The sequence below is a fragment of the Vidua macroura genome, chromosome 1 (assembly GCF_024509145.1).
Source record: "Vidua macroura isolate BioBank_ID:100142 chromosome 1, ASM2450914v1, whole genome shotgun sequence".
Lineage (NCBI taxonomy): Eukaryota > Metazoa > Chordata > Aves > Passeriformes > Viduidae > Vidua > Vidua macroura.
In genome coordinates this window covers 126,003,241-126,030,931 of record NC_071571.1, presented here as the reverse complement: position 1 = coordinate 126,030,931, position 27,691 = coordinate 126,003,241, and the positions used below count along the sequence as shown (strand labels likewise).

Below are 27,691 nucleotides of genomic sequence, written 5' to 3'. Positions count from 1 at the left end.
AATAGACTTGGATCAAAAAAGTCCCCCATTGCATGGCTTCTGAACTAGTCATTCACAAATGCTTTTTGAATGTATTAATACTACTCATGATGAATATGAGCTACCCTGCCAAATCTGAGACTATTTCTTGAAAGGCTAGCATCCAGAGAAACTACTAAGTTCAAAATTAAATCCAGACAGTCCAATGTGGTGCTGAAACGATATGACAGGAGAAAAAAAAAAACAAACCAAACAAAACAAAAAACACTGAGCACAGAAAAAAGTTCCCTAACATCCTAAGAACACAATCCCAAAGAATCACACTCTGGTGGTAACATTAGCAGCCAAGGCAGTATTTACTGACATGGGCAATGCCCCAGGGCTGTAGTGTTCGCAGGCACAGCCCGGATCCCCTCACTCTGCTCTGCTCTATTTGTGTGCCCTGCAAAAGGTGCCGAGTTTACAATAAACAAGCAGAGGAGCTGTGTAGCACAAACAAGAGCTTCAGTATTTTCCAGAGCCACGAACACAGGAGAGATCTTGGGGAGCGGGTATCGCATTTTTAAATTATTTATAAAGAACATAAAACACACGAAGAAAGAGTACTTTTTAACAAAAATTGTGCTGTGTTCATCTTCTCCAGAGCATCACAATGCTGCTTACGTACCCTAAGTCACTATGAGATAGCGGGATACTGATTTATTCCCACCACTATTTACGAGCAGTGCTTCCCACCCCCCATCACCCAGGAAATTCCCAGATCCCTTTGATCCGTGAAATTTCACACGGCGCTCCACACCCACTCCCGTCGTGCTGCCGTGCGCAGGCAACTCGCGGTACATAAACCCTGCTTTATGGCAGGGCTAGGTGAAACCACACTAAGAGCCCGCGGGCTTTCCCGTGCCCAGGAACTGGGAATGGCGACACCCCCAGCCCTTCCTTCCCTGCGCGGCGGCGCAGTCCCTCAGGACTACCCCCCCAACACACAGAACTACAAGCCCCAAAATGCCCCGCGCACCGGAAAGGGAACCTCCCTTTAGCTGGCAGGGCACGCCGGTCTTTGTAGGCCCTGCGCGGCCCCGCCCCTCCCGCCAGGCCCCGCCCCCTGCTCGGCCCCCGCGCGGGGCGGGCCCGGCTGTGGCGCGGCGGAGCGGGGCGCGCGCGGCGGGAGCAGGTGAGCGGGGCCGCCGTGCGGGCGGGCGGGCGGCGGGAGCGCCAGCACCGGGAATTAGGGGAGCGGGCAGGGAGAGAGTGGGGCAATGGGCGGCCCGTGCGGGGAAGGCCGGGGGAGTGGAACCTCGCCGCTGCCTGTCCCGCGCCGGACGACAACTGCCCCCGCCGCCTCCGCGCAGCTGTCGCAGCTCCCGCGCACCTGTGGGGAGGCGGCGGCGGGCGGAGGCACCGCGGGGTCCGGTCCCGCTCGGGCGGGACGGCGGGTACGGAACACCCCGTTCCCCGGGGCGGGGCCTCGCCCCACCTTCAGGTGTTTCCTCGGCCGGTTCCCGCAGCTGTGCGGAGGTACCGGGAGGGCTCCCCGGGCCTCGCCGGGGTCACGGGCTCGGGGCCGCCCCTGAGTTACGTAAAGTGGCGGCGGCGCTCCCCGAGCGCGGCCCCTCGGCGGCGGGGCCGGGCCGGGCGCTGCCCCAGCGGTGCCGGCCGGTCTGGTTTGGTTCTCCTCGGGTTCAGAACCGTTCAGAAGTGGCGCTCCCTGATGTGCCGGTTTTGGGTGCAAGGTACCTGCAGTTGTTTCTAGTCCCGCAACAGACTCTGTGGGGCAGCAATTACTCCTGTGTGTGTGAGGTGTGATAAATAGCCCCCCCCCCCCCCCCCCCCCCATTTCATAAACAGGTAAAAAATGTTGTTAGGTAACTTGGCTGAAGTCGGTATAAAATGATTATTTAAAAAATCATGAAACCTAAGTCTGGAAGTTGTTTCTTTATATATTCCACTTATTCTATAGCTGACTTTCCTCAGTAGCACTTAAACCCTAAACATTAGAGATCAGCTTGTCTGCGTTGTCCAAACAGAGACACAATATATGTAACCAGATCGCAAATAGTATTGCATAGCTAAAAGTCTTCTAAATCCAATTACAACTGTTAAGTACGGATTGTTTTGTTTCTAATCTATTATCCTTGAATCGTGTGGCTTACATCTTTCTCACTGAATATACAAGCCATTAGTTTAAAAAGATTTGGAACTGCGATAGCTGCGAGCTGCAGGCAAGCCCTTTTTAAGTGGTTTTATTACAGCCTATTTGCTTTACCCACAGAAAGGGAGGTGGCTGCTGTAAACACCAGGATAAGTTGGTGTCATGCTGCTCTTGTAGCATGTGACGGCCGGGTTCCCGGGACTGTCCCATCCTGTTTCAGATCTTACAGTTCAGCGCTTCCAGCAAATGTTCTCTTCCTTCTCTTTTCGTTCTTAACTCACCCCTGGGAATCAAACTAAACAAAATACAGGTCCCGAACAGGAAGCAAATTTCTTGTAGAAAGTCAAGAAAACAGCTAGACAAGAAAGTGCAGTCTCTGGGGTATCTCATAGGTGTTATGAGCCATTTGCTCTTAAAGTTGGAGTGCTGCAGTGATTCTGCTGGTTCTGTGAAGCTGGGGTAGGAGCAAACTGAGCACACAAACCCTCCTTGCTGCGCCGAGGTAAGTAGAGAGTGACATGGTTTGTCTAAAAGGATTTTTTTTTTAATGAAATTGTTCTCAGTTCCTTTTATTGCATGAATTGGCAGTAAGCTATATTCATAGATAAGCTGGATTCCTAGGTGTGACCCTCCTTTGAGCATTGTACTTTTTTCTAATATTTAGTAGCCTTCATAAAGTGCAGATTGATTTGATTTTGAACCCTGTTGTAAATATTTTACATACTGGGAAATTGTGATACTTCCACAGTTGAAGATGAATTTACATATATATTTAGGAATATTTATATGTTTGTGAGTCTGGTAATGTAATATTTTTGTATATATCTTTCAACTTTTTTTACAAAAAAATATTTAAGTGAAGCTGTGTGCTATTGTGCACTTGACCTGACATTTCTGTTACTCAGAGAATACTTTCCTGTTACTTTTCAAAGTTAGAGGAATCTGTGTGTGACACAGGTGGTATCAACTCCTTTTATTTGTCTGTGGGTGTGTTTGCTGTGTCAGATTGAGTCAAAAATGGCCTTCAGAAGAAAACAGTGTCATCATGAGCTTTAATACTCATTGACTCACAATTTGGGGTGGCCTTGCAGGGTACAAAAGAAACTAAACCAGAAAATGTACCCTGGGAGCAGGCTTAGTGTAGAACAACTGCTAATAAGTATCCAGGTAGTTGTACCGAATTAGAGCTGGTCTGAAGTGAAAGTTGCTGAAGCACGTACAGTGCAGGTGTTGTTGGCCTCTCAGCACCAAGGGCTTTATCCTCAGGGTGGTCTGTGTTGAGCCCTCTTGCTTACCAAATAGGTGCAGCTGCTCAGAAATTTGTGTGCGGTTAAGAGTAACGTGTAGTAAGTAAGTAAACAAGCTCGAGATAGTAAGTTCTTGGCTGGCATTTCACTTTAAAGGAAGAATTTCTTCTAGGAAAGACTGTTCACAGTCTTCCTTTTACTTACTACCTTTTACTTACTACTGTAAGTGGTGAAAATTTGATTGTAGGGTTTTAGGTTTGCTTTGGTTCTTTTCATAAAGTGATGAAAAGCACAAGGGTTTTTTTGCATCTTAAAATTCCATGAATTCCTAGGTTAGCTTCAACAGACAGCCCCTGAGATGTGGGTTTATTTTCCACTCCAGGTCCACAGTCATGCAACAGAGGATAATCACTTTTACATATAGATTTTTTGATTTTTTGCAGTCTGGACTCACTTAGGTTCTTCCTTTTACAGGAATTTAATCCTATACCTCCCAATAACATAGCTGGCTGGGACATTGTTTAAGGGCATGCTCTCAATTCCTTGTGCTGGTAACATGGAAGAGTCACTGAAGCAGTAAGTGAAAAAGGAGTTACCTTTTTTAGTGTTTAACTTAGATATTGTTCAGAGAATATTGCTAGAGAAAATTTATCAGACAATGCTTCACACCTTGCATTAAAGAAAAATTATTGCAGAGCTTATTTTTTGAGGCAGGAAATAGATTTTCTTACTGAGGTATGGGTGAAAAAGGGGATTTAGATCTGGTGTAGCTCCAGGAGAACATCTTGTCTTGGAAACAGGTGTGACTTGCTTCTCTCACATGGAATGAGGCTGAAGCAGGTCAGATGTCTGACACGTGGCTTCACTCACACAACCAGGCACAGGACTGTGCTGCAACAGAAGCTGCTAGATACTTCAAATCCCATCTCTGACCAGCTGAGTGAGTCAGCAGAGGTTTATGATACTGACAGTTCAGCTCCCTCAGATGTTGCTGAGTGTCCAGCCTCGTTCCACAGTGAAGCAGAGATATTCCCAAGAAATGACTGCCAGTTTGAAATTGTTCTTCTGGTCAAGTTAACTGAGTTTTCTGATACACAGTGTGTGAAGACTTCCTGATGGAGCTGAAAGGATGACTTAAGTTTGTTTTTTCCTTCACTCAAGGAATTTGTTCAAGAGAATTTTTCAGTCTTCCTCATGCTGGTTCATTTAAAATTTATGTCTTTATTTCTGTGCTCTAGGATTCATTTAGAGCAAGAGAGGGAAAGCATCACTTCATACTCACAATTAGGAATCTCATTTGGTTTTGCTACAGTAGATGATTGATTGTCTGATGTGAATCAGGTTGACGGTTTCCCATTTCACAGCTTCCTGCAGCCTCCTGGTTGATTAGTTTATTCCTGGGTAAATGGATCATGGCTCAAATCCTGTTAATCCAAAGAGGTGGCATTTAATTTGCATCTTGTAAGAGCTCTTCTTTGGGTACTTTGTTAAAATGAGGAGATGGTGTTTTTTTGGCAGTTTGATACTGCTGTCTTAATTTTATTTTGTTTTTTTTTTCCCCAAAATGTATGCACATGCACACAAAAGACTCATTTGAAATGCTTTTGTTGAAGAAAAAATACTAAATTTTTTATTTATCTTTTTTCTGTATACTTTTTTTCCCCCATTTTAATCTTCTGGAATGGAGAACTACCTGCTGTAACAACCCTGCTTTTGATATGCATGCTTATAAAACATAATTGCTCCAATTCAGACTGCAGAAAATGTGCACATTTAGCATTGTGACAAATGTCTGCAGCATTATATACAACAGAGTTGTTTTGAAAAAATATTTTGCATTGAAAACAGATCCATTATACTTCAGTGAATGTGTAATATGCTAGTATGTTTTCACCTAAGTTGTTTACTGTCACGTCTTTTGATTCATGTCATGTGTATTGTTGCCTGTGTGTTTGGCTTGCATAGTCTGCAGTGGATGTCTTACAGAACCAATTCTGAGAAAACCTTTTGTACTGTTTAGATGAAACAGTCACTGAAACTACTTCTTACATGCCAGAAAAGTTGCTGACTCTTTGGATAAAACCAAATAATACTTAAGTCTTAAAGGACGAAAGGATTTTTCTCTTTTGTAATCTTGCTTTACCTCTTTGCTATTTTAATTTTAACAGTTGTGGAAGACAGAACTCTTGTAAAGCTGTCTGTCAAATGGTTGAGATATAACCTAAAAGCCAGATTCTTTGTGAAATTATTTTACTATCATGGTACTGCTGTGTACCATCTCAGAGCTAATACAGATTTTTTTCCCAAAGCTCATAGCGTTGCTTTGACTTAAAAATGACAGCAATATTTTCTGTCCTTAATTGCAGATACTGTTCCTGAAAACAAGAGGAAACATGGTTTATACAGCGAATGAAGCTTAAATTCCTGGACCAAAAACTGAGGGCCTTTTTTCATGAAGGATGGCAACACCATATGTTCCTGTTCCTATTGGAAGTTCATCATCCAGCTTTACAAACAGAAACCAAAGAAGTTCTTCCTTTGGGAGCATTTCAACGAGTTCAAGCTCCTCAAAAGGACAGCTGGAGGACTCTACAGTTGATAGTTTTAAAAAGATGAGTGTGCCTGACCAGATTGGTTCCACGTCATCTGCGTGTAGCAGTCCCCTTGTTAGGACTAAATTTACAGGTCTGGATACATCCATAGAATACAGTACTCAGCCTGTAGAAGAAATAGAGCAGAATGAAGATTCTAGGACCTGGGGAGATCGACCATCCACACCTACTATTCTGGGCTATGAGGTGATGGAGGAAAGGGCAAAATTCACTGTAAGTTTTGGGCGTAGTTTAGTTGATCCTGTAATGACAAGATAGCAATTGAATGTGCTTTACATTGTCTTTCAGGAATTAATCCTGCAGTTCAGGGATGTTACCAGTTTAGCTTCAAAGTACTTCCTGACAGGAAAATACCATTCTTGTTATACAGGTGGGAAAACTAGGACTAGAAAGCAGTCTTTCCTGTAATTGTGTGTGTGGAATAGAAGGAATTAATTCTGTTTCATGTATCAATTTCTTCTGGAAAAGTCAGGAATTCCTTGCAGCTACAGTTCCTTGTGAAATGCAACTTGTGTCAGTTCAATGTAGTTAAACTTCTTAAGTAAGAAGTTCTTACTTAAAGTTCTTCTTTAAGTAAGTAAAATGTAGTCTTTTATTTGACGTGAATAATAAGAAAGCTTGACATTAGCCCTTTGTAGTTATAAGTAACTTACAACATTCCTGTTAAAGTGCAAACAGGTAGGTTTCAACTTCTTGCCCAGCTCTGTTTCTAGTAAGGGGAAATCTGTTCTGCAAACAGACTGGGAAGTTGCTTATGCCATACCTTCTGCCAGAACAGCAGCCTATCTGGTTTGTATTGATTTTTCTCAAAGTGCACTGTAGCTGGCAGTTCATTTTTTTTGCATGCCATAAATATATCGATGTACTTCCACATTTGTTTCTGTGCATGTTGTTGAAATATTTCTTTGAGATAATACAGCAGTGCTTGTGGAACTGATGGCTGTTTGTTACTGATGATTAATCATATTACTTACGATGAACAATACTAATCAGAAGTAGGTAAGGAGGAGGAAATAGCAGACCAGCTTTTTTTTCTCTCCTGTTTTCTTTTAGATTAGAGAAGTGCAAAATCTGTATGACAGTTAAAATACTAATGAAATCAAAATCTTTTTGCAAAAAGTTAAGTAATGATACTTTCTGATTATTTGGGAATGATACCCTGTCTTTTCCAGAGATTTTTATCTTCTAACATCTTTGTGCATGTTAGCATAAGAGAAGAGCAGAATTTTTTTAATGGGTAGATTAGAAAAATTGTTTTAAATAATAACCTTCAAAACTAAAACAACAGTTGATACTGTTATATGTACAAGGATTCGTCTGCAAATACCACAGAATCATTTAGGTTGGAAAAGACCTCTAAGATCAAGTCCAGCCTTTGGTCACCCCCTTGACAACCAGATAATGGTACAAAGTGCTACATCCACTTATTTCTTGAGTACCTCCAGGGATACCTCCCTGGGCAGCTCATTACAATGTTTAACCACCCTTTCCATGAAGGAATTCTTCCTGATGTTTGACCTGAACCTCCCCTGGCATAGCTTGAGGCCATTTATTCTCGTCCTGTCACTGGTTGTCTGGGAGAAGAGACTGACCCCCACCTGGCTACAGCCTCCTTTCAGGTGGTTGTAGGGAGCCATAAGGTCTCTCCTGAGCCTCTTTTCTCCAGGATAAAGCTCCCTCAGCCACTCCTCACATGACTTACCCTCTAGACCTTTCACCAGCATGTTGCCCTTCTTTGGACATTCTCCTCTGTGTCTTTCTTGAAGACATTGCCAAGACATATTCCAGTGTGCCTGTAAGGTGTTCTTTTGTATTAACGATGATAACTTTGTCTCCTTATTGTATGTGGAATGCCAGGTCACGGTACAAGTGAAACATTCTTCCATTGTAAAATGCTTGGATGCTTTTTTGCTCTTCCTGATTTCACTTCTATTGCTGAGTTGGTTTCTGAAACAATTAACTGTTTATTTTCAGTTGCATGTTCTGCATGCAGTTTGCTGTTGTGCATTAAAGCCAGCAAGAAATTAGTCCCAAGAATTTGAGTTGCTTTTGCAGTGCTAAATCAGTGAGATTTAGAAGACAGCAGAAGACAGTGGAAATCAAATTAAATCACTTGTAAAAGAGAGGAGACTCAATTGCTGAATTTTTTTTTTTACTGTTGGTTGTATCTCGTAGTTTACAAAAATAAGAATCTGATTAAGCTGAATGATGTCCAAGCTTTGGGACTTAGATGTTAGTGCATGTTAGAGTACGTGGTTGCTGAAGCTTATGGCTGAAAAATATCTCCTTGTAAACATTTAGTCTTAAGTGAATTTGCAGTCCTGGAATGTTCAATTAGCACTTTTTTTCTTTTTTTTTTTTTTTTAATTTTTTAAAGCCAAGTAGAAATGATAATGAGATGCTGAATCAGCCAGAGAATGTTACCACATATAGGTGTATTTTCATTCATTATTTTTCATTTATAGAATAAAGCAATTAATGACTGAGTGGAATAAAATGAATTTGTTGAAATAATTTATGATTTTTACCCAAGATATTATATGAAAGAACTGAAGGGTGTTTTTGTGATATTCTAGTTCTTACTCACTAATTGCAAACCTTAAAGAAAAGCCAAAAAGCATCCAACCACCTTTTTTTTAACTTTGGCAGGGAAACCAAACATGTTTGTTTTAGGTTGCCCATAATTTTGAGGCCAGTAATCACAAGTTGATGGCACTCCCTGTTACAGTTAAGTTCACTGTAATTGGTGAGCTTTCTTTTTAAAGTTATCTAATGTTCAGTTGGAAATTACTCCATTTTTTTTCATATGCATGTTCAAACAATGCTTTTGCAGAACTTAGAGTAGAATGCAAGAATAGAATACTGATTAACAAGTAAATTCACACGCAAAGTTTCTTGTTCTGTGTTTTACTGTGTACTAGCAAAGAGTCTTCACAATTTTGCATTTATTTCTTAATTTTATTTATGAAAATAAAACTGCTTATACTTTTAGTACGACAGCAAAGTAATAAAATATTTGGGTAAGCATTTATACATAAAATGCAAGGCAGAAAAAATATATTTTAATGCTGGTTTTGTAAGCATGTCCTGCAGCTTGAATTTTAAAAGCTAATATCTTTTTCCTCTGTCACAATCCATGACTTCCACAGATGATGTAACTTGAAAGTGAAATTGTGTTTAAAACATAGATAAGAGAAGTACTTGCTGAAAAATTGCTTTTGATTTGCACCATAGTTATCTGTAGTTTCTGTAATTATCTGGAACTTAATATGTTGTGGAATACAAAATTGCTAGAAACAGTCTCAGACCTGTACAGAAGTTGGCTAGCACTGGGGTTATCACATGTTGGGACTGCAATAAGAAAAATACACTTATCAGCTAAGACAACCTGCTGTGCCAGTGTGACGTACTGGAGAAGATTTTACTATGTAACAGATTAGAAAATGTTTTAAATAGCATTTGATTAAATGAGGGATTGTTTATCATTATGATTCTAAAAATACCTTTTTCTTTCTCATATTATATTTTTTACATACAGTCTGGGAAAAACAACCCAGTACAATTGCAGAACCTGTCTTTCCCTACATTGGAGAGAGTAAGATTATGACATTAGACACTGTTTAATGTTTTCTAGTGAAACTTGTGTTGTTAGAGTCATTGTGTTCAGGCATTGGAATATTAATCCTCCTAAAAAGTAATTGTAATATTATCATCATCATTATCATCATTGTTTTATTTCTTTATCCATTTGCCTTTAAATAGGAGTATGGTACTGTGCTGTTGTCCTGCTAAGTCTGATTCAAAGTATCCATTACTTCAATTACACAGTGATAGTATCATCATTCTGGTGCAGTTTTCTAGTGAAATCATATTTGCCTGGAAAGAAAAAACCTAATGTTCAGGACAAATGCAAAGGAGGATGTAATTTTATTCTGCATCATTTCTCCTTGTGAAGCAAGTCAGAGGAGACATTTTCAATATCACAGTATTTGATTATTAACAGTCATCTTAAAAATAGAGAGGCCTCCAGGATCAATGAGTAAAATTGTAATTTAGCAAAGGTTAAAGTAGATCACTGAAATACACTTCCCTTCCTTTTTTGATAGCCAAGCCTTTTGTTCTTCTAGGCAATACATTCTTTCTTGCAGACAGAAATAGTTGTATGTATTTCAGAATTGCAGGAACTACTTCCTTAAATTCTGAAATTAAACTCTTTGTACAAATAACAATTATTTGTATTTCTTTTACTCTAATTAAGATTAGATTAAGATTTTATCCACAAGTTTTGTTTCATTAAGAAATAGAGGATTATTTCGGCCTTCCAGACAATACATTGTGAAGTTTTGTGCATTTTTCTGATATTTCTGACTTTCCACACAGGTATACAAAATACTGGTGAAAAGAAGTCCAGAGGAAAGCTGGGTGGTTTTCAGACGGTACACAGATTTCTCCAGGCTTAATGACAAGGTGAGAATTATAAACTGGTAAATTGTCAGCTATCTTACCTCACTTCTTTCGTGTCTTACATTTTTGTCATATTTTCTATTTTTTTCCTGATTTTAACACATATAAAACACATACTGTATTAATGACTGGAAAAATATGATTCCTCATTTTTTCAAAGATACATGAAACAGCTACCGCTGATGTAAAGAAGATGTAACAGCTTCTTCTGAAGCTGTTAGTGTGCTTCAAACTGTATATTTATTCAGTTTATATTATAAAGGAATTAACTCTTGAATATTTATCCCCTGCATGGAAATAGAACTAGGGGATTGTATTCTCTTGCAGGAATGATCCAGTAGTTATTTAGTTCTTTTCTGTGTAACAAGCTCTGGTTTTGTTCATCATAAAACTGAAGTTTCATGAACATAAATATGTTCTTTGTATGTTGGTCGGTCTTCAGTTGTTTTCAGTGTCTTCAAAGTTAATAGTGAAATACTGTATCAGATCTTTAAAGATGGAGGAAACACCAGATGAATAGGAATTCTGGGTCAACAACTTAATATTTTTAGAATACTTGAAAGGAAAAATGCTTGTCTGAAAAGCCTGTGTTTTTATGATTGGTAAATAGTGTTTAGCTATCAAAAATAGAGAAACAATTGCACTTTTCATTGCCAGTTCAGCACGCTTTCTGCTAGAATGTTCTTTCATGTTTCAACATGAACCCTGTTTCTTTACCCATTGTGAGGGATTTTTTGTACAGGTTATTACTTCGGATTTATGTTCCTAATCAACTAAGAGCTAAATTCAGCTGAAATTTTGAAAAGGGACTCGAACTTAAAAATTTCTGTGGGTTCTTGGTTTGACCAATTTGAATATCTTCTAGGCTACCTTTGAAACACCAGTGGTGTTTAAATTGCTAAATGTGAATTAGTTTAGAGATTTTTTTCTGAAGAAATTCCCATCTTAAATACAATCTATCTTAAATTAAGGAATGTCTTGATATTGGCAGAAGCCTGACTTCTTTTGAGACAATGATCTTGGTATGTAAACTCAGATTTTGAAAGTCCAAGTCATACAGCAGTTTGCATTTTGAACGGCTATGTCAGGTATAGGTCAAGAATTGGCTTACCTCCATTGACTTTTAGCATGGTTGTCAGTGATTTGAAAAATTAAAGTGCCAAAATATCTATTAGAATAAATATTTAAATTTTACACATGAAGCCCTTAGTCTTTGCCATCAAATGTTTGGCAAAAATATTTGGCTTTTACCATTATTTCTAGGTATTAGTAATTTTTGAAGGAAAAATCTCTATTTTTTAAAATTTGTGTCACTGTCTGAAGCTTTTTCACCATTCAGTACACATCTAAACAGTTTACTCTTTGGTCTGTAACACATTATACTTTTTATAATACAGAAATATCAGCTCTAGGAGCTTAAACCACCATTCAGAAAACATTAGAGAATTACAAAATAGTAACATAATAATAGTTTGAAAACACGTAATGAATTGGCCATTCTTAAGAAGCAAGAAGTTTACCATTTCTCCTCAAGACTGTGGCTCGTGTGACATGTGTAATGTGTCACGTGGTGATGTAGGAAGGAGTAGGGAAGGTGCTGGATCCAAGCAAGCAATCACAGCCAGAATAAGTTGTCAGACCCATGGGTTTTCCTGCTGTGTCTGAGGAGTGCTCAAGAAAGAATGCCCCAGGACTGTGCTGTTGAGAATTAGTCCACTGACAGCAGCTGGGTCTTACATTCTTCATCCACAAAAGGAGTAATCTGTGGGTACGTATACTCTCTCCTTAGAATTAAATTACCTGATCCATGTGACCAGACAAGTAAAAGTACCATTAAGCATAAATCTGTGTGCTTGAAAAGCTTTCCCAGCAATGGTTATCTGCAGTCTTATGTACAACTATCAGGAACTCATTTTGTTATGTTCTATGGGTTCTGTTCTATTCAGATACATTCTTATATATATATGTATTAATGATAACTTGATAAGAGATTAAGGAACTTGGGATGACCAAATATAAACTTGAAGATATAAAGAAGGGTCTAATATCAAGATGAAATTCAGTGAGAGGAAAACAGACTTAAATAATTAAATTCAGAAATAAAGAGCAAGGCTTTGACAATAAACCATTCTGTAAATAAGGAACTCATATTTATCATGGGCTATTTGAATAAACAATACTTGTGATGTTTAAAAAGAACCTCATGCTGTGAAACAATAGGCAAAGGTGATCCATTAATGTCGTTCTTCCTTTAAAGTGTGTAGAGAGATTCTATTTGAAGTGCAGTATCTGTTCTAAATTTTCTAAAACTTAATCTGGTGAAAGAGCTGCCCATTAGAATTTTCTATCACGGCAACATTCTCATTAATAAAATCAGTGTACACAGAACATCTCTGACAGAAGTTGGCTAGATCCTGTATTCAGAAAAAGATTAAACAATTCTTGTGGCAGCTGAGATACCAGATTTTATAAAACCTATTTGTTTTTTCATGGTGGTTGTAAATCCTTTCCCAGATTTTTCTTTGTCAAACATAACTTTGAAAAATTGTTTTTTATAAAAGTGTTGAAGTTTTTTTTATTATCATGCATATTAGAAAAATAATTGACACCCTTGGAGAGATTAATTATTGCATAATTTTATGCTTTCATCCACTTGTATATTTCATTTCTGAATTCAAATTGAAAATCTGGGTATTTCTGATGTCAACTACACCCTGTTGCTATTTAAATAACTCAGAAATGCAATTTTGCATGTTACTAGGGTTTGAGCCATACTTAGATATTGAAATTTTATTATTCTGGGTGTACAAAGAACTACTCTTTACAAGATGTCTTGCATGTGTTGTAATTTATTCTTCTAGCCCCCCAAGAAAGGCAAGTTGCAGAATTGTAGATCTGTAGTGGGGTTTTATTCTATGTATATATGTATATGTAGTACTTAATTATCCCTGAGTACTTTAGAAGAAATACCACTGAAATTATTATTCATCTGATACATTTTTTTACAGTTTTCTTATGTTTACAGACTCAAAGGCTGTCAGTAGCAGACTCGGACATTAAATAACAAAGCAAAGGTTTTCATTCCTATTTTTATGTGTTAAATTTGAGGAAAAATACAAAGCACTCTATTGCATAAGGCAGCAAGTGACAGAACTGTGACCGCAATTTAAGTTGTAATTTGGATTATACTTACGGTTGAGACTTATCTTCTGCTTGAACTTTAACAGAAGTCAAAAATGTCTTATAAATCTGAGTAAAGTCAGTGCCTGTGGCAAAATTAGTATTTTTCTCAAATTTTTTTTTTTGTCTTTCATTTCAATTTCAGCTAAAAGATATGTTTCCAGGCTTTAGGTTGGCCCTTCCGCCAAAGCGCTGGTTCAAGGATAATTACAGTCCTGACTTCTTGGAAGATCGACAGCTGGGGCTGCAGGCATTCCTCCAGAACCTAGTAGCTCACAAAGATATTGCTAACTGGTAGGTGATTAACCTTTGCTGGTTCATTTGTGGCTTTTTTTCTGTCCATCCTCCTCTTATAAAACTCCTAGACTCCAGCAGTGTACCTTCAGGCAGTGTGGTGAGGGATTTCAGTAACATTCATGTTGTGCATTTGGTCATTATGTGAATTATTCAGTGTCCCTTTAAATTAGTCCCATCTTAGCTTAAAAAAAGTGCAGTTGCAGTGTTTTGTACAGGGATAACTAAAAGCTGTAATCTTTAAAATGTTAGAATAATCCCATGTTTATTCCTAAAACATTACTTTTCTGTGTTTAATGCAGAATTGATAATATCATTCATTTATACAAGGTGTGTTAGGTTTTCATAATGGAGAGTACCTACACTGTTATGCAAGTAGTTCTTAAAATGTGTATTAAACTACAGGTTTTTTATTGACATGGCATGAAAGGAATTTACAGATTCCTGTACATAAGTAAATGTAAACCACAAATCAAGAAAATCTTGATAGTTCAAAAACCATAATGTGTTTAAGCCAGCAAAGTGCAAAGATTTCTTTCAACAGCATCTTTTTTTTTTGTATAAAGTGGGAGATTCTTCCAAAGCAGGAAAATGAATAGAATATGATTCTGACAAATGAAATGTAAAATAATTTTATTATAGACCAGAAGAGAATTTAAGTAAGCAACTTGCTAGAGGCAAAGCAGGTAGTGTTAAAACCTTTGCCAGCACCAGAAATAAAAAAGTTAAGGTTGCTATACTAAAGGTTCTTTGAGGAATGACTCTGAGAACCTGTCATCATCTGAAACTTCATTCAAAACAAAGAGTAAGAAATGTTCTAAAGTAAACCTAATTCCCTCGAGACTTTTAAAAGAACAAAACTTTTAAATTGCCAAGCTGTGCTGTGGACTGTGAGATCATATAGTGCTCATACCTACTTTACTTTTTAGTAGGAAGGGTATTACTACATTTGACATGTTTCTATAAGTCATTCGACTGCTGAGTCTGGAAAATAGGGATTTGTACATCAGTCTGACTTTGGTACTGCTTGTAGTAAAAAAAAAACCAAAGTGGTAAGCAGATAAATAAAAATTATGCAATGTCTCCTTTAGAGACAAACAAGTAGTAATGACAGGGCTTGTATAAAATGGTTAAAAGACAAGGGGGAAAGGATTGATGGAAATTTAGGGGTGGTAACAATGGAATGTTAGATCACAGTTGCAGACACTGACGTTCAGGACATCTTGAAATTATCTGGAGAATGGAATGAACAAGAGATCACAAACTATTGTAGAAGGATCCTGAGGTACTGAGTGACTAACATCAATTTTTGTGTCTTGAAGTAGAAAATGACACCCATAAGTACACCCACACAGATTTATGAACTCAGCTGGTTTTGCAACTTTGAAAATAACTATTGGTATTGATACCACTAGTTTTCTGAATCAGTTCAGTACTCAGCAATAGTGAGAAAGTTTCATTAAAATCATTAGAGGAACTTAAAAGGGGAAAAAGAAGTTATTGCTCTGGGAATCTGAATTGTATTTCCATATGGTTCAGTGCTAAAACACAGCATTCCATCTCAAAGGAAGTGTCTGTTAGAGGTACAGAGAAAGCAAGCAAGAACAGATGAAGCTGCAGAAAAACTTCCCTGCAAGAAGAGTTCTCTTTAGTCTGTTGTCTTAGGTGAGATAAACAGGGCATGTGAAATCATCAAAGGGGAGAGGGAAGATGAGTAAGGAATATTAATATTTTGATGATTCATAGTCATCCTGGAGTATGTCATGCTGAGTGGTAAAGCTTTGTTGTGAGATGTCAAAGATTAAATGGTTTAAAAAATAAATGGGGCTCAACTACGAGTTTCTGTGTTAGTGGCTATTAAATATGATTATATGGGTGAGGTATGCAGCTGAGAAGTTTAAAAACTTCCTAATAATTAAATTACATAATAATAGGTGTGCTAAAAAGAAAAGGAATCAATCTCATCCTTAAATGTAACTTTTGTTATTCTGCTGGAGACAGAATAACAAAATTCTGTCTCCAGTGAGAGTGAATGTAGTGACTTGGAATGTAGTGAATGTAATGGACTTGGTTAGATAGATCTGAAGTCTTTATGCTTCATATTGTTGCAGCTAGTTCAGCATTTCAGTTGGCTTATTTGTATCTTGGTGATGGATCATATTGGACAAAATAGTGTTTGTCATATTTTAAGGCAAAAAATTCCAAATTGAAACTTTTAGACTGCATTGGTTAATAGATACAAAAAGGAATTAAAATGCTTGTGGAATCAGTTTGTTTTTTGGCCAGTGAAGAGATGGTTAACTGAAATGTGGTTTGTAGTACTTTTGTGTAGGGCTCTGCATGAAGACAAAATTTTTTAATAAATTTTATAACCTATTGATATGGTTCTAATGTTTGGATCTGTGGAAGGTCTGAATTCCTAAAGAAGTGATTAGAATGAGGGAGATTTGACCATCTAATATACCTACCCACTTACCACAGAATAAATTTACTATTAATGGGAATTAATACTTGTACCTCACATGAGCAGTGGTGAGCATTTCACCCTGTTTTCTCCTTTAAAGCTCACCATTTGCTTCTGTTTTGTAAATAAATCAAACTGCTTGGGTCAGACCTAAACCAAAAAAGCCTTTTTTCTTTGTAGAGAAGTCTATTTTATTTCTCTTTATGTACTGTATTGACAGTGGGAGATTTGCGCTTCAGGGATAGGAGACCTCATTTGGTATACCTATTTCTTAATAAAACTAGATTCACAAAGTATTTTAAAGATAAAATGGAGGATAATACATGCAGGTGGCTAAATTTAGAGTTTGTGGTTTATAGACTTCTCATGTTTTATATTGTATCGAAGATTCAGTGAAAGATCAAATTGAAATTCACCCAAAGAGTTAAATCGTGGTCAGGAAAATTTCATATAAATCATTAAGTGGGAGAAAGAAGTTTAACCTGCTAAACAAAAGCATCATCTGGCTTTTTATAGATGACAGAGCTGTCCTGTCTCCACCCTGTATAAGAAGCTTGGAAGGGAGGAACTCGGTCAGCTCGGAGTCAGGGATCCCACGTGCTGCACTGCTTCTTTGCCCTCCCTAGTGCTGGCACTGCTTCTCCCTGGAGAGGGATGTCAGCCAGCATGCATGAACAGCAAGCTCTGTCACAGGACTGAAAAGATCCCTGTGGTACTTTAAAGGCAGAATCTTCCATTCATGAAGTGAAAGGAAGAGGTGTAACACGTGGAGAGGAGAACAGGGTCAGAACAGACTCTCCAAGCAAAGCTAGGCTGCGAATAAATGTTGATGCCATTGGTGCCTGTTTTAGGTAAAAAAAACAACGAAGTGAATGTTCAGTGTATTTTAGATAAATGTTCTTTAGAGTCTTTTTAAAACTGAAATGCATGTATAATGCATGATTATTGTTTGAAGAAATTTCTCCTCGTTTGGTTTGCCACACCAGAAGCTGGTTGATTAGGATGGTAGCTGGATGAAAGTTTCCTTTCTTGTGTTTGTGCTTTGTGAAAACCTCAAATGCAGAGAATGAGTGGAAAACAAAAAATTACTGCCTTTTGCCCTCACCTTTTCCATGGGGCCCAGGTGGGAGGAAGAGACAGGAAATTAAGTTTGGATTACTATTTTTCATTTTTGTGCAGTCATTGCAGTAGGAGATGATTTAAAGATTTACAGTAGTGAGAGGAAGCACAGCATTGCTCCTAAGTTACTGCTTGCTAATTAACTGTGAATACAGTGTTCTGATTTGAGGTTATTTGAAGAAGAATAAATTCAGCCAAGCAGGAAAGTCTTAAAAAGGTGGCTGAAGGAGACATGTTTAGGAGTACTGTGAAAACTAATCTAAATTTGGAAGACAGAATGAGACAGATGCTCAAAATACTCTGAAGTAAACCACAGGATTACACCTACTTCCTTCTTCTGGCCTTTGCAAAACAATACACGGGGTGGGGGGGGGATGGCAACTGTTGCACAAATCCAAATGGAATGCATTAGTTTGAAATGTGTATTCAGAGTTGGCTATGTAGTAGATCCATGGCACATTGTCTTCTATTATTTTATAATTTATTATTTATATAAAAATATACACTGTATATATAAAAATTACATAATGTGTATATGTCAATGGATTGTGATCTTTGCAAAATGGAGACAGGTGAACATGTTTCAGGGCTTAAATGCCCTGATACTACCTGAAGGGATCTGCATATGGATTTTGACAGCATACTTTTCATCCGTCGTATAATACTAGTTTTATAATATTTATTTTTCTCCAGGAGAATTATTTTCAAACCTGTTCAATACCGAAGTAATAAACGTGCCAATTGTCATGTAGCAACAAATTATATGAAAATTTTAAAAAATCATGAAAAAATCATGTTCTAAAATTGCTTACTCATCTTCATAAGTTACATTCTAAATACTGTCCCTAGTCAACACATACAACTGAGACTTAATAGTTTGTTAACTATTTATTTGTTAATTGTTGTAAATACTTGGGAGTAAATTTGAGGATGTATATTTTTGTGTCACCTAAAGAAATACCTCCATTTCGTGATCATTTTTAAGTGTTGTTGCTGGTTTTGTACTTTCAGTAATTCGCTCTCTTTTATTTGGTAAAGCCTTGCAGTGAGAGAATTTCTTTGTCTGGATGATCCTCCAGGTCCTTTTGACAGTCTAGAAGAGAGCAGGGTAAGTGCTAAGTAGTAGGATAAAAACAGAATACAAAAGGCAGGTGTTTTTACACTATTGTTAGATCTATGTAATGATACAGAATGAAACACTTCTGTTTCTGTTCTTTCACAACAATCACAAAAGGATGTGTTTCCAGAATGGGCATAATCTGATAACTGGTACACACTGATCATCTTTTACTGCTGTACTTCATCCCTGTCCCAAAATATATATCTTCTTTTTTGCCTTTCATGAGCCATGGATGAAGTTTATTTTTTAAAGCAACTACTTATATAAGGCACCTACTGAATATGAGGAGAGATTTTATAGATTTATATTCAGCACATTGTTACAGTGCTTATATCTTAGACTTTAGGTCTTGCAGGGAAATGTTTCTTGCTATAAAATCACAGAGTCATAGAATTATGGAATGGTCTGATTTGGAAGGAACCTTAAAGATGTTGTACTTCCAACACTGTCACAGGAAGGGATGCCTTCTCATGCAGTGAATGCAGTTAAATGATTAATTCTCCCCACCAAAAATAGTGTTCTTGCTAAAACTAAGTAGTGTCAAGTAGTGTTGTAAACCAGCAGCCTTTCAACATGCATATGAGCACACTGAACAAATAATGTTGTGTGCTGCAGTCTATTTTCTTAGAAATAAATTTTACTGATCTGCAGAGCTGTATCAAGGTTGTCTAGAGCAGATTATCTTATTTTTCTGGCTTTGTAGAATAACTGTGTTTTCGAATTGTACAAACATTGTTAGTCTTGCAGAAATTATGAATGTTAAATGATGCTCATTCAACTAAATTTATATTTGCCAGTTTGTTTTGCATGTATGTAGGATTGCCTTGGTTCTTGTTACGTTACTATGTGCATGTGAAAGATTCGGTATGGTTTTTTTGTGTCACAAGCTCATATTTGATTTCTGTACAATCCCTTTTCATCACTGATATTTAAACTGATGAGATTTTTTTTAAATTACCATAATTATTTGTTCAGATAATCAAACAGATTTAAGTGTCTTCATTGAAATTTCAGTCATGCATGCTGTGGGAAAATTTGTGTTATACTTCCACTGGAATTTAATCAAACCATTGAAATAGCTGTGCTGTTGTAGTTTTAGCTATTACCTATTTCTGTGAAGTTGTTGAGACAGCTGTCATAAAATTTTCCAAGAGCTACCACACCTTATTTATAGAGTGACCGGGGTTGGAAGGGACTTCTTGAGATCATCTATTCCAGCCCTCCTGGCTCAAGTAAGGTCAGCTACTGCAGGTTGCTCAGGTCCATGTGCAGTCAGGTTTTTAATGTTCTACAGAGGAGACTTCACAGCCTTTCTATCTAGCCTGCTCCAGTGGCTGACCACCAGCACAGTAAAAAGGTGCAACCTCTCAGGTCCCATGGACATTAGTATGTCTAGGTTGTTTTAAGTGCTCCCTGATCTGGTCTTCCCCCACTGCAGGTGAGTTTGTCTTTACCTTCCTTCTGGCTGCAGGGTATTAATTACTCAAGGCTGGTTTTTCCAATCAAAATAACAAGTCCATGGTTTCCCATCTTTCTTTTGTTGATGACAAACTTGTAGAATCCTTTTTGGTTTTTTTTTGTTTCTTTTCACATGCCTTGTCTGATTGAGCTCCAGGTTGTCCTTCACTTTCATAATCCTGTCCTTGTAATATTAGACAGCAGCCTTACATTCCTCCTGTGTCACCTCTCCATGCTTTCACCCCTAGTAGAATTGCTTTATATGTCTGAGCTCAGGAGACCCTTGCTCATCCACAGAGCCCACCTGCAACCTTTCCTTGACTTTCTACTTGTTGAGCTGTACTTACTGACCCTGCAGGTGGTGATCCTTAAATATCAACTAGCTCTCCTGGACTGCTCTTTGCTCCAGGGTGTTTTCCCATGAATTCTTTCTTCCAAGCAGGTTTCTGAATAGATTTGAAGTCTGCTCAACCTGAAATCCATGGTTGTGGTCAAGCTTTTTGTCTTGCTTCTGATTGTTAGGAGAAATTTTAAACTCCTGCATACTAAAAGCATCTATATCCATCCCTTACTGTTTGTTGCTTTTTTTTATTTCTTTCCCTGAACTGCCTTATACAGGAAAAGCACCAAGGTTCATGTACTTATTCCTGGAGTTCATTTTTAAAGATATCTCAAAACTTACTTCTATTTTGCCTTTCTATTACCATCCAAAGCATTGCAGAAAAATCTGTTTCCTTGATAATAGAAAATATGGATATCTTATATTTGGTTTATGTCTATTCTGTTATCCCAAGGACTTGCCAAAACACATTTATCTTTTCCAGGGGAGAGATACAGGTACCTGTTCCATTAGAAGCTGATTAGGCCAATAAATTTAATCACAGAAAAGTAGGCAAAATATTCACTAAACATTTTTTTTTTCTGTCATATCCTTGGTAGTTGTTTCACAGATCTTTTCTCAGCCATCTCTGTTTCATGATCTGAAGAAGGAAGCAAAGCTCTCTCCCAGTTATCCTTTCAGAATTACAGGAAAAATTAGTCCAACCTGGGTATTAAAACTGTTTCAGACTTGAGGTGTCCAGCTGTCGAAAGAACAAGATAGCTCATTACACACTGTTCCCTTTCTCAGCTTTGGTTCACTTTCCTGCTGTTACAGCATCCTTCAGAATATACTGATATTTTCTTACTCAGTTTCAAACAGTGCCTGTGTTTGCTTGAGCAGCTCATACCCAGATTGCAGATAGAGATGAGTTTTTCCCAAAGGCTTTATTCAGTTCTCAGAACAATGAAACAGTTTTCAACACTTGTGCAATATTTTTATCTATTTTGTATATAGGGAAATTTCCATGTGCATACATCTAAAGGTTGAAATAATAAACTTAATTATATTCTTAAGGAAATAATGTCCAATTTTCAGTTAGGGTATCAGCAACCTTGAATATTTTTACCAAGAGCAGAAAAATTTACTTAATTGGCTTGGCTGAAATGGGATGACTGCTTAACCAGAGTGATAGCTATAGCAATCACCACAAATGCTGTGTCAAGAGTGAGTTGCATGACACGTGCTCTTGGCTCTAGTAGACATGAATAAAGCTATAGCTTAACTCGTGACTGGTCTTCAAGTACCTGTCAACAAAGATAAATATGCTATCTGAGTCAATAAAATAAATTAAAATTCCATGGAAAAAATAGGGTTATTGAACTGAAAACTCCTCATTTGTTTGTATTGTATAATTACAGGAAAACTTAACATTTTAAAGAGCATGAGTCTGCTTCAGTTAAAGCAAGGGATAGCATATTCTTGATGTTTGTAGCCTGTTTTAAAACTTTAGGGCAAACAGTATCTTAACAGCATTGTTCGTAATCGAGCTTTTATAAAATGTTTATATTCAGTGGACTCTGAGTTAGTGGTTAGTTGCAGGTAATATTAAGCCAAGGAAGCCTCCCATGTGAGGCTCTTATTTATAGAGAACATGTAAATTATTAAATCAGAGTTGCACTTTACTATTGGAAGGCTTGTGCTTTCCAGTAATAGATGAGGAGGCTCTGTGCCAACTCTTCTGTCACTTCCTGCATTCAGAGGATGTTGCATTAGACACGGGCTCTTCACGTTGGGTTTTGTGATTGCTCACTGAAAGATCCATCAGGGTGTGTGATACAGACATGCCATGTTCAGCAGAGGAGCCCAGCATATTTGTCATGGCTGAGTAGTTAGTGTTCACAGCGTCCTATTACACTTTTCCAAAATTTTTTTTACTGGTCTTCGGTTTGTCATGATTTCATATTTGTAGCAGGTGTTTGGTACAGAACTGTACAGCTTTGTCTTTCTCCTGGGTAAGACTATGTACTTAATCCAAATATTCCTTACATCATGGGAATATACAGATACTTTGAAACTGACTTTCAAGTCATGTGGAAACAAAACTTTTACAAGGAGAAAAGGAAGCAGGGAGTTCACTTTATGTTCCATATAGGCAAAAAGGTTCAAAATCAGGAACTACTCTTCTAGTGTCTCCCTTGTTGTGAGACAAACAATATTGATGGTGGTCACACAAGTGACTCAAAAAATGGAGGCAAGCATCAGCACTTTATTGCCCTACATTAAAAATCATACCTTTTCCTTTGTGAATTCCCACAGACAGCAACACTAAATCATTCCTCTCTCCACAGCTGGCCAACCACTCTTTTGTAGCACACATCCCTATTGGACACAGCTGTGACCTATTAAGGGCAAGGCTGCTTCCACTCTTTGGTAATTAGTACAGCTGCAATTCATCAGGGGTGAGGTTGCCCACAGCACCATCTCTAGTCTCTTACAATCCATTCTTCCACATGATATGATTAAAGTATTTGCATTGCAGTTTAGTGTAATAAATTCATCATCCAAAGCAAAGCAGCATTATTAAGATAAGAATTTTGTTTAAAATTTACATAGCTTTTTATAGTAATTAATCTGAAGACAAGCAGCTGTAACACTGTTACAGGTTGATATTTCGAAGAGAAAAGTCAATAAATGCAGTCCACTGAAGTTAAATTGAAGATGCCTTTAAATTTGTCTTTTAGGCTTTCTGTGAAACTCTGGAGGAAACAAATTATCGCCTACAAAAAGAACTGCTTGAAAAACAAAGGGAGGTTGAATCACTGAAGAAATTATTAACTGAAAAGCAACTTCATATCGATGCTGTTGAAAGAAGAATTAGGTATGTAGAAATTTTAAGGGTTTTAGGAGATTATCTCCCTGAAAGCATTTTCTCTGTCCAGTCGCAAACACCAGCTTTAGCTGTATCTTGGAAACCATTTTCCCTACATAACCAGATACAAAGCAATATTTTCAGTAAGCTCTTTCTCATATTCTGGCTAAAAGCTATTTAGTACAAATGTCTGAGAAACTTGTCCTATCTTTTCCCTCTAAGGTAACAGTTATTGTTTTCTAATCCTTTAAGTCCTGTAAAGATAGAGCAAGATTTTGTTCCGCTTTTGAAATGTTGAAAATGTGAAATGCCCTGCTAGAGATGAGTGGGAAAATTGCTTTGAGTTATAAAATTCTGTCTGTACTCAAAGCTTTGACAGAGCATAGTGATCAAGCAGATCACTATTACAGATATATACCTGTAATAATTTAATTTTGTTCTGAATTGCTTGGAATGAGATGCTGCAGGTACCATTTAAATAGCATGGGAGATTGTCCACTTAAACCCAAGGGAAAATGGTACCTGTCTGCTAAATTCTTTAGCAGGAGCTGAGGAATTGATGTTATGCTATCCAGTGTCCCATTAGAGCTGCCAAGTCAGTATTGCAGCATTTCCTTAGCAAGAGAGTCAATTCCTATGGTCCCATTAGAGCTTCATAGAATCACAGAATTATTTAGGAACCTTAAAGATCATCCAGTTTCTGCTAGACCAGGTAGTTCAAGGCCCCATCCAACCTAGCCTTGAACACTTTCAGGGATAGAAGCAGTCACTTTTCTGGGCAACCTGTTCCAGTGCCTTCCACCCTCACAGTAAAGAATCCCTTCCTAACATGAGATCAGATGGAAAAACATTCCCTCTGCATGTGTGTCAGACCAGAGGCAGTGAAGAAATTTATTTTTAAAAAAATTAAAATAATTTTGATTTTAATACTGAATGGGTTGCTGAGTCCAGCATATCCAGGTTGACTAACAAATCACACCTTAAAATGTTCAGGTGAACTACCTTTGGAAAAGGCTTTAAATGCAATTATTGTGGCTGACTGAAAATTCTGATCAGAATACCGTATTCAGTTTGTTGCTTACTCCTGAAGGCAAGTAATTACATTTGGAAATGCTTCCCCTGATTGATAAGAAAGTTAGGACATGCTCCTGTTTTAAATAGTGAAATAGTCAGGAAAAGTTAAATAACTTGCATTTGGCTAAAATATTGTGATAGGAAATTCTGTGTGACAGAAAATAAAAAGGGGTGAATAGCAAAAAGGGACTTGATATTTTAGTGTTTTTCATGAAGATAGATTAAATTTTTTAAATACTCAAACAAACTGCTAGTTTCCTAGACATACAAAATTAGTGAAAGTCAGCCACATAGTGTCTGAAGTTTTGATGAAAAATAACTTCTGTGACTTCTGGCTGTAAAAATAAACAAGATCACAAGTTTTTTTCAGTTAAGAACTTCAGCTTGTCTGATAGTAAATGAACCCAAAAGAAATATGTCTGTCTTTGGCCTTGTTGAAGTAGAATTTTTGTTTGATGGCCCAACAAAAATTAAGTATCTTATGCCTACACACTCTAAAGCCATGAGCAAGGACACCTTCCACTAAACCAGGTTGCTCAGAGCTCCATCGTACCTGGCCTTCAGCACTTCCAGGGATGGGGCATCCACAACTTTTCTGGGCAACCTGTTCCAGTGCCTCAGCACCATGACAATAAAGATTTTTCCCTAATATCCAATCTAAACCTACCCTCTTTCAGTTTGAACCATTCTCTCTTGGGGGAACAGTCCTGTCAGTACAGGCTCTTGTAAAAAGTCTCTCTGCATCTTTCTTTTAGGTTCCCTTCAGGTACTGGAATGCCGCAATTAGATAACCCCAAAGCCTTCTCTTTTCCAGGCTGAAAATCCCATTTCTCTGAGCCTTTCCTCATAGCAAAGGTGTACCATCCCTCTAATCATCTTGGTGGCTCAGAGACTTAGAGGACTGAATTTAGTTTAGGAATAAACAGCTGGAGCAAATAAACTGTTTAAATAGCTATCCAGTGCAAGCCCTGCCATCTCTGTACCAGTCAAAGAAATGAGGCATGCAGGAGTGAGATTGAAAGGTTACTTTCAATCTTTTTGCAGAAGCTGCCAGGGTTAAAATGAAACAAAGTTCTTCAGTGACAAATGTTTGCTGTATGGATTGGTGGTACTCTGTTCTTATCTGTTGTAGGGATTTATCTTTAGGAAAAATGACTCGTCAAATGTCAGGAGAAGAAAGTGAGTTCAGTGGTGAGGTGGAGTCTTCTGCAATAGAAGCAGACCAGGGTACCCTGGGTGAGGACAGCTGGTAAATACTATTATTTTACTTGTATTTTAGTTATTCTTAAAGTATGTGTTTTGAAATGTTTAGTCTCGCATTAATTCTGCACAGCTGAAAAATTCAGCATTTTACTGTACCTCTGCTGCATAAAGGCCCTCAGGATAGATAATTTTAGATCTGGAATAAGCGATAAGTTCAAAAAGCTTTGTCAGTGTTTTGTGGATTGTCTGCATAAAATGGCTATAGAAAATCATACCAGTTTCCACTTATTGATCTCTCTTTGCAGCTCAGACAAAGAGAACCACGAGCCATGCTGGAGTGGCTCTTTGGCTGGAAATTCTGTCCCAGAAATTGAAGTTGCTGAAGTAGCGTATACCACGGATGAAGAATAGCTGAGCAGCAGCGGCTTTACCTGGGAAAGGTTCATGTTAAAGGTGTATCTCTGGGTAGGATCATAGAGTAGCTGTGAAGAATTCACAGCAAAGAGCAAGAATGCACATATTGAATGTTTACATAAATCCTTACAAATTATTAATGTAAGAAATATATCCAGTGCTGCTTTGATTTCAGTTTTTATCTAGCCTTTATATATTTAATATATTGAAGTCTAATAAGGGCTAAAATCAGCTAAAGTTTAGATAGTGTATATACACAATTTGGCTGACTTTCCTAGCAGAATGACAAAAAGTTTCACATTAAATCATGGAACACATCTAACTCATATGTCATATATTGCCACTGTTGTGACATATTTTATGTGTTCATCCTTTTGGTATTTGTGTTTTCTTATAGCCATAAAACAATGCTTGCTGAAGTAAAAATGGACTCATTTGTGTATAGGAATGGAGAATGTGTTGGTTTTAAATTCTAAAGTTGAAGAAAGTGTCTCTGGAAGTTTTATGCAATGCAATAGGAAAATTTCCAGTACCAAGAGAAAAGTAGTTACAAAATGGGATCATAGTTGGACATTGTAAAATGGTCATTTTTGCTGAAAGAACTGATCTGAGACCCCCAAAACACTGTGTATTTTCATCCCAAGATAGCATGCTGTAATACTTTTTGTTCAGTAATGCTGCTTTGAAAATCTGGGATACCTTTGTCATATACATGTAACAACAAAATCTATAAATTTGCCTTTTGCTCAGAACACTACCTCTTGCCATCTTGCTAATGCATTCATGTTTGTTAAATATTCCAGATTATATGGAGGCTATTGAAAGACTTGTAAAAAAGCCATATTTTTCCCTGGACAGTTCATAACTAGATTGAATCTAGTCGCAGTGTATTTTTGTTTCAATATATTGTACACATGGGGATGTTGGTACCTATGTTGTATAGCCTATTTTTCAAAATGTATTAAGACAGGAGATGCACTTTATAATTAAGACTCCATTGTGCCAAGTTTGGTTGGCTAATTGGTTGAGAAATGGGAGTTGCAGGGAGAGGATTATGTAGTGCCTTTTTGTATTTTACTTGTTCATTACTGCAGAATTTTGTTATAGTGCTCTGGGTCAGTTCTGTGGAATCTTTGATACAGCATTTTTCTGTTCTTTACTTATTTACTGAAAGTGCCTTGTTTTATTATGCTGTTCCAATAGAAAGAATGCTGTTTTGTTTTTTGGGGTTTTTTTTTTGTTTTTTTTTTTTGCCCTATACCACCCACATCGTTGTTTAATGTTGTCAATATGCAGTGTCTTTGTGCTGGAGTTTTCAAAGGGAGCTTTGTACTTCAGGCTATGCATACAATGACCTTTATGCAGAACTGTATAAACCTTCCTGGTGAAATAAAACTATGGACAAAACACCTGTCTTCTTTTTTGCATTGTAGAAAAAAAGAAACATTTTTTTGTTTCCTTGAAGTAGAAGGATAAAATATTGCTAGAATTATACATTTCTTACCTCAGAGATTTTCCTGCATTTACTCCTTGGTCTGAATCCTATTTTTACCAAAAATTGTCTGCATGAAAATGAATGAGACTGCTGTGACACCAGAAACCTTACTGTGCTTCTGTTGAAGGTAAAAATAAAAAATGAACTGATTTTTTTTTTTTAATATCCTACATAAATCCTCATAGGTGTTGAGTGAACTCAATAAAGTTTTGGCACATTATTGAA

General features: G+C 37.5%; 2 protein-coding genes across 5 annotated transcripts in view; one reads left to right on the top strand and one right to left on the bottom strand.

The window, feature by feature from the left end:
• The first annotated feature begins 1,102 nt into the window (after window positions 1-1,102).
• Window positions 1,103-27,691, top strand: SNX16 (sorting nexin 16). Of its 4 annotated transcripts, XM_053976778.1 has the most exons (9): window positions 1,123-1,153; window positions 2,252-2,633; window positions 5,745-6,203; window positions 10,371-10,457; window positions 13,780-13,928; window positions 18,550-18,619; window positions 23,153-23,289; window positions 25,487-25,603; window positions 25,863-27,691. In XM_053976778.1, the coding sequence occupies exons 3-9, from the start codon at window positions 5,838-5,840 to the stop codon at window positions 25,966-25,968; spliced, it is 1,032 nt and encodes a 343-aa protein (XP_053832753.1). In that variant the 5' UTR covers window positions 1,123-1,153; window positions 2,252-2,633; window positions 5,745-5,837; the 3' UTR covers window positions 25,969-27,691. The 4 variants fall into 4 exon arrangements, with proteins under 4 accessions (XP_053832761.1, XP_053832753.1, XP_053832743.1 ...); XM_053976786.1 differs by lacking the exon at window positions 2,252-2,633 and having other exon boundaries at window positions 1,103-1,153; XM_053976768.1 differs by lacking the exon at window positions 1,123-1,153 and having other exon boundaries at window positions 1,820-2,633.
• Window positions 18,361-27,691, bottom strand: part of CHMP4C (charged multivesicular body protein 4C) — a 35,797-nt gene continuing 26,466 nt past the window's right edge. The window contains exon 6 of the mRNA XM_053976837.1: window positions 18,361-18,604. The gene's annotated coding sequence lies outside the window, so the exon portion shown is untranslated. The remainder of the gene's footprint in view (window positions 18,605-27,691) is intronic.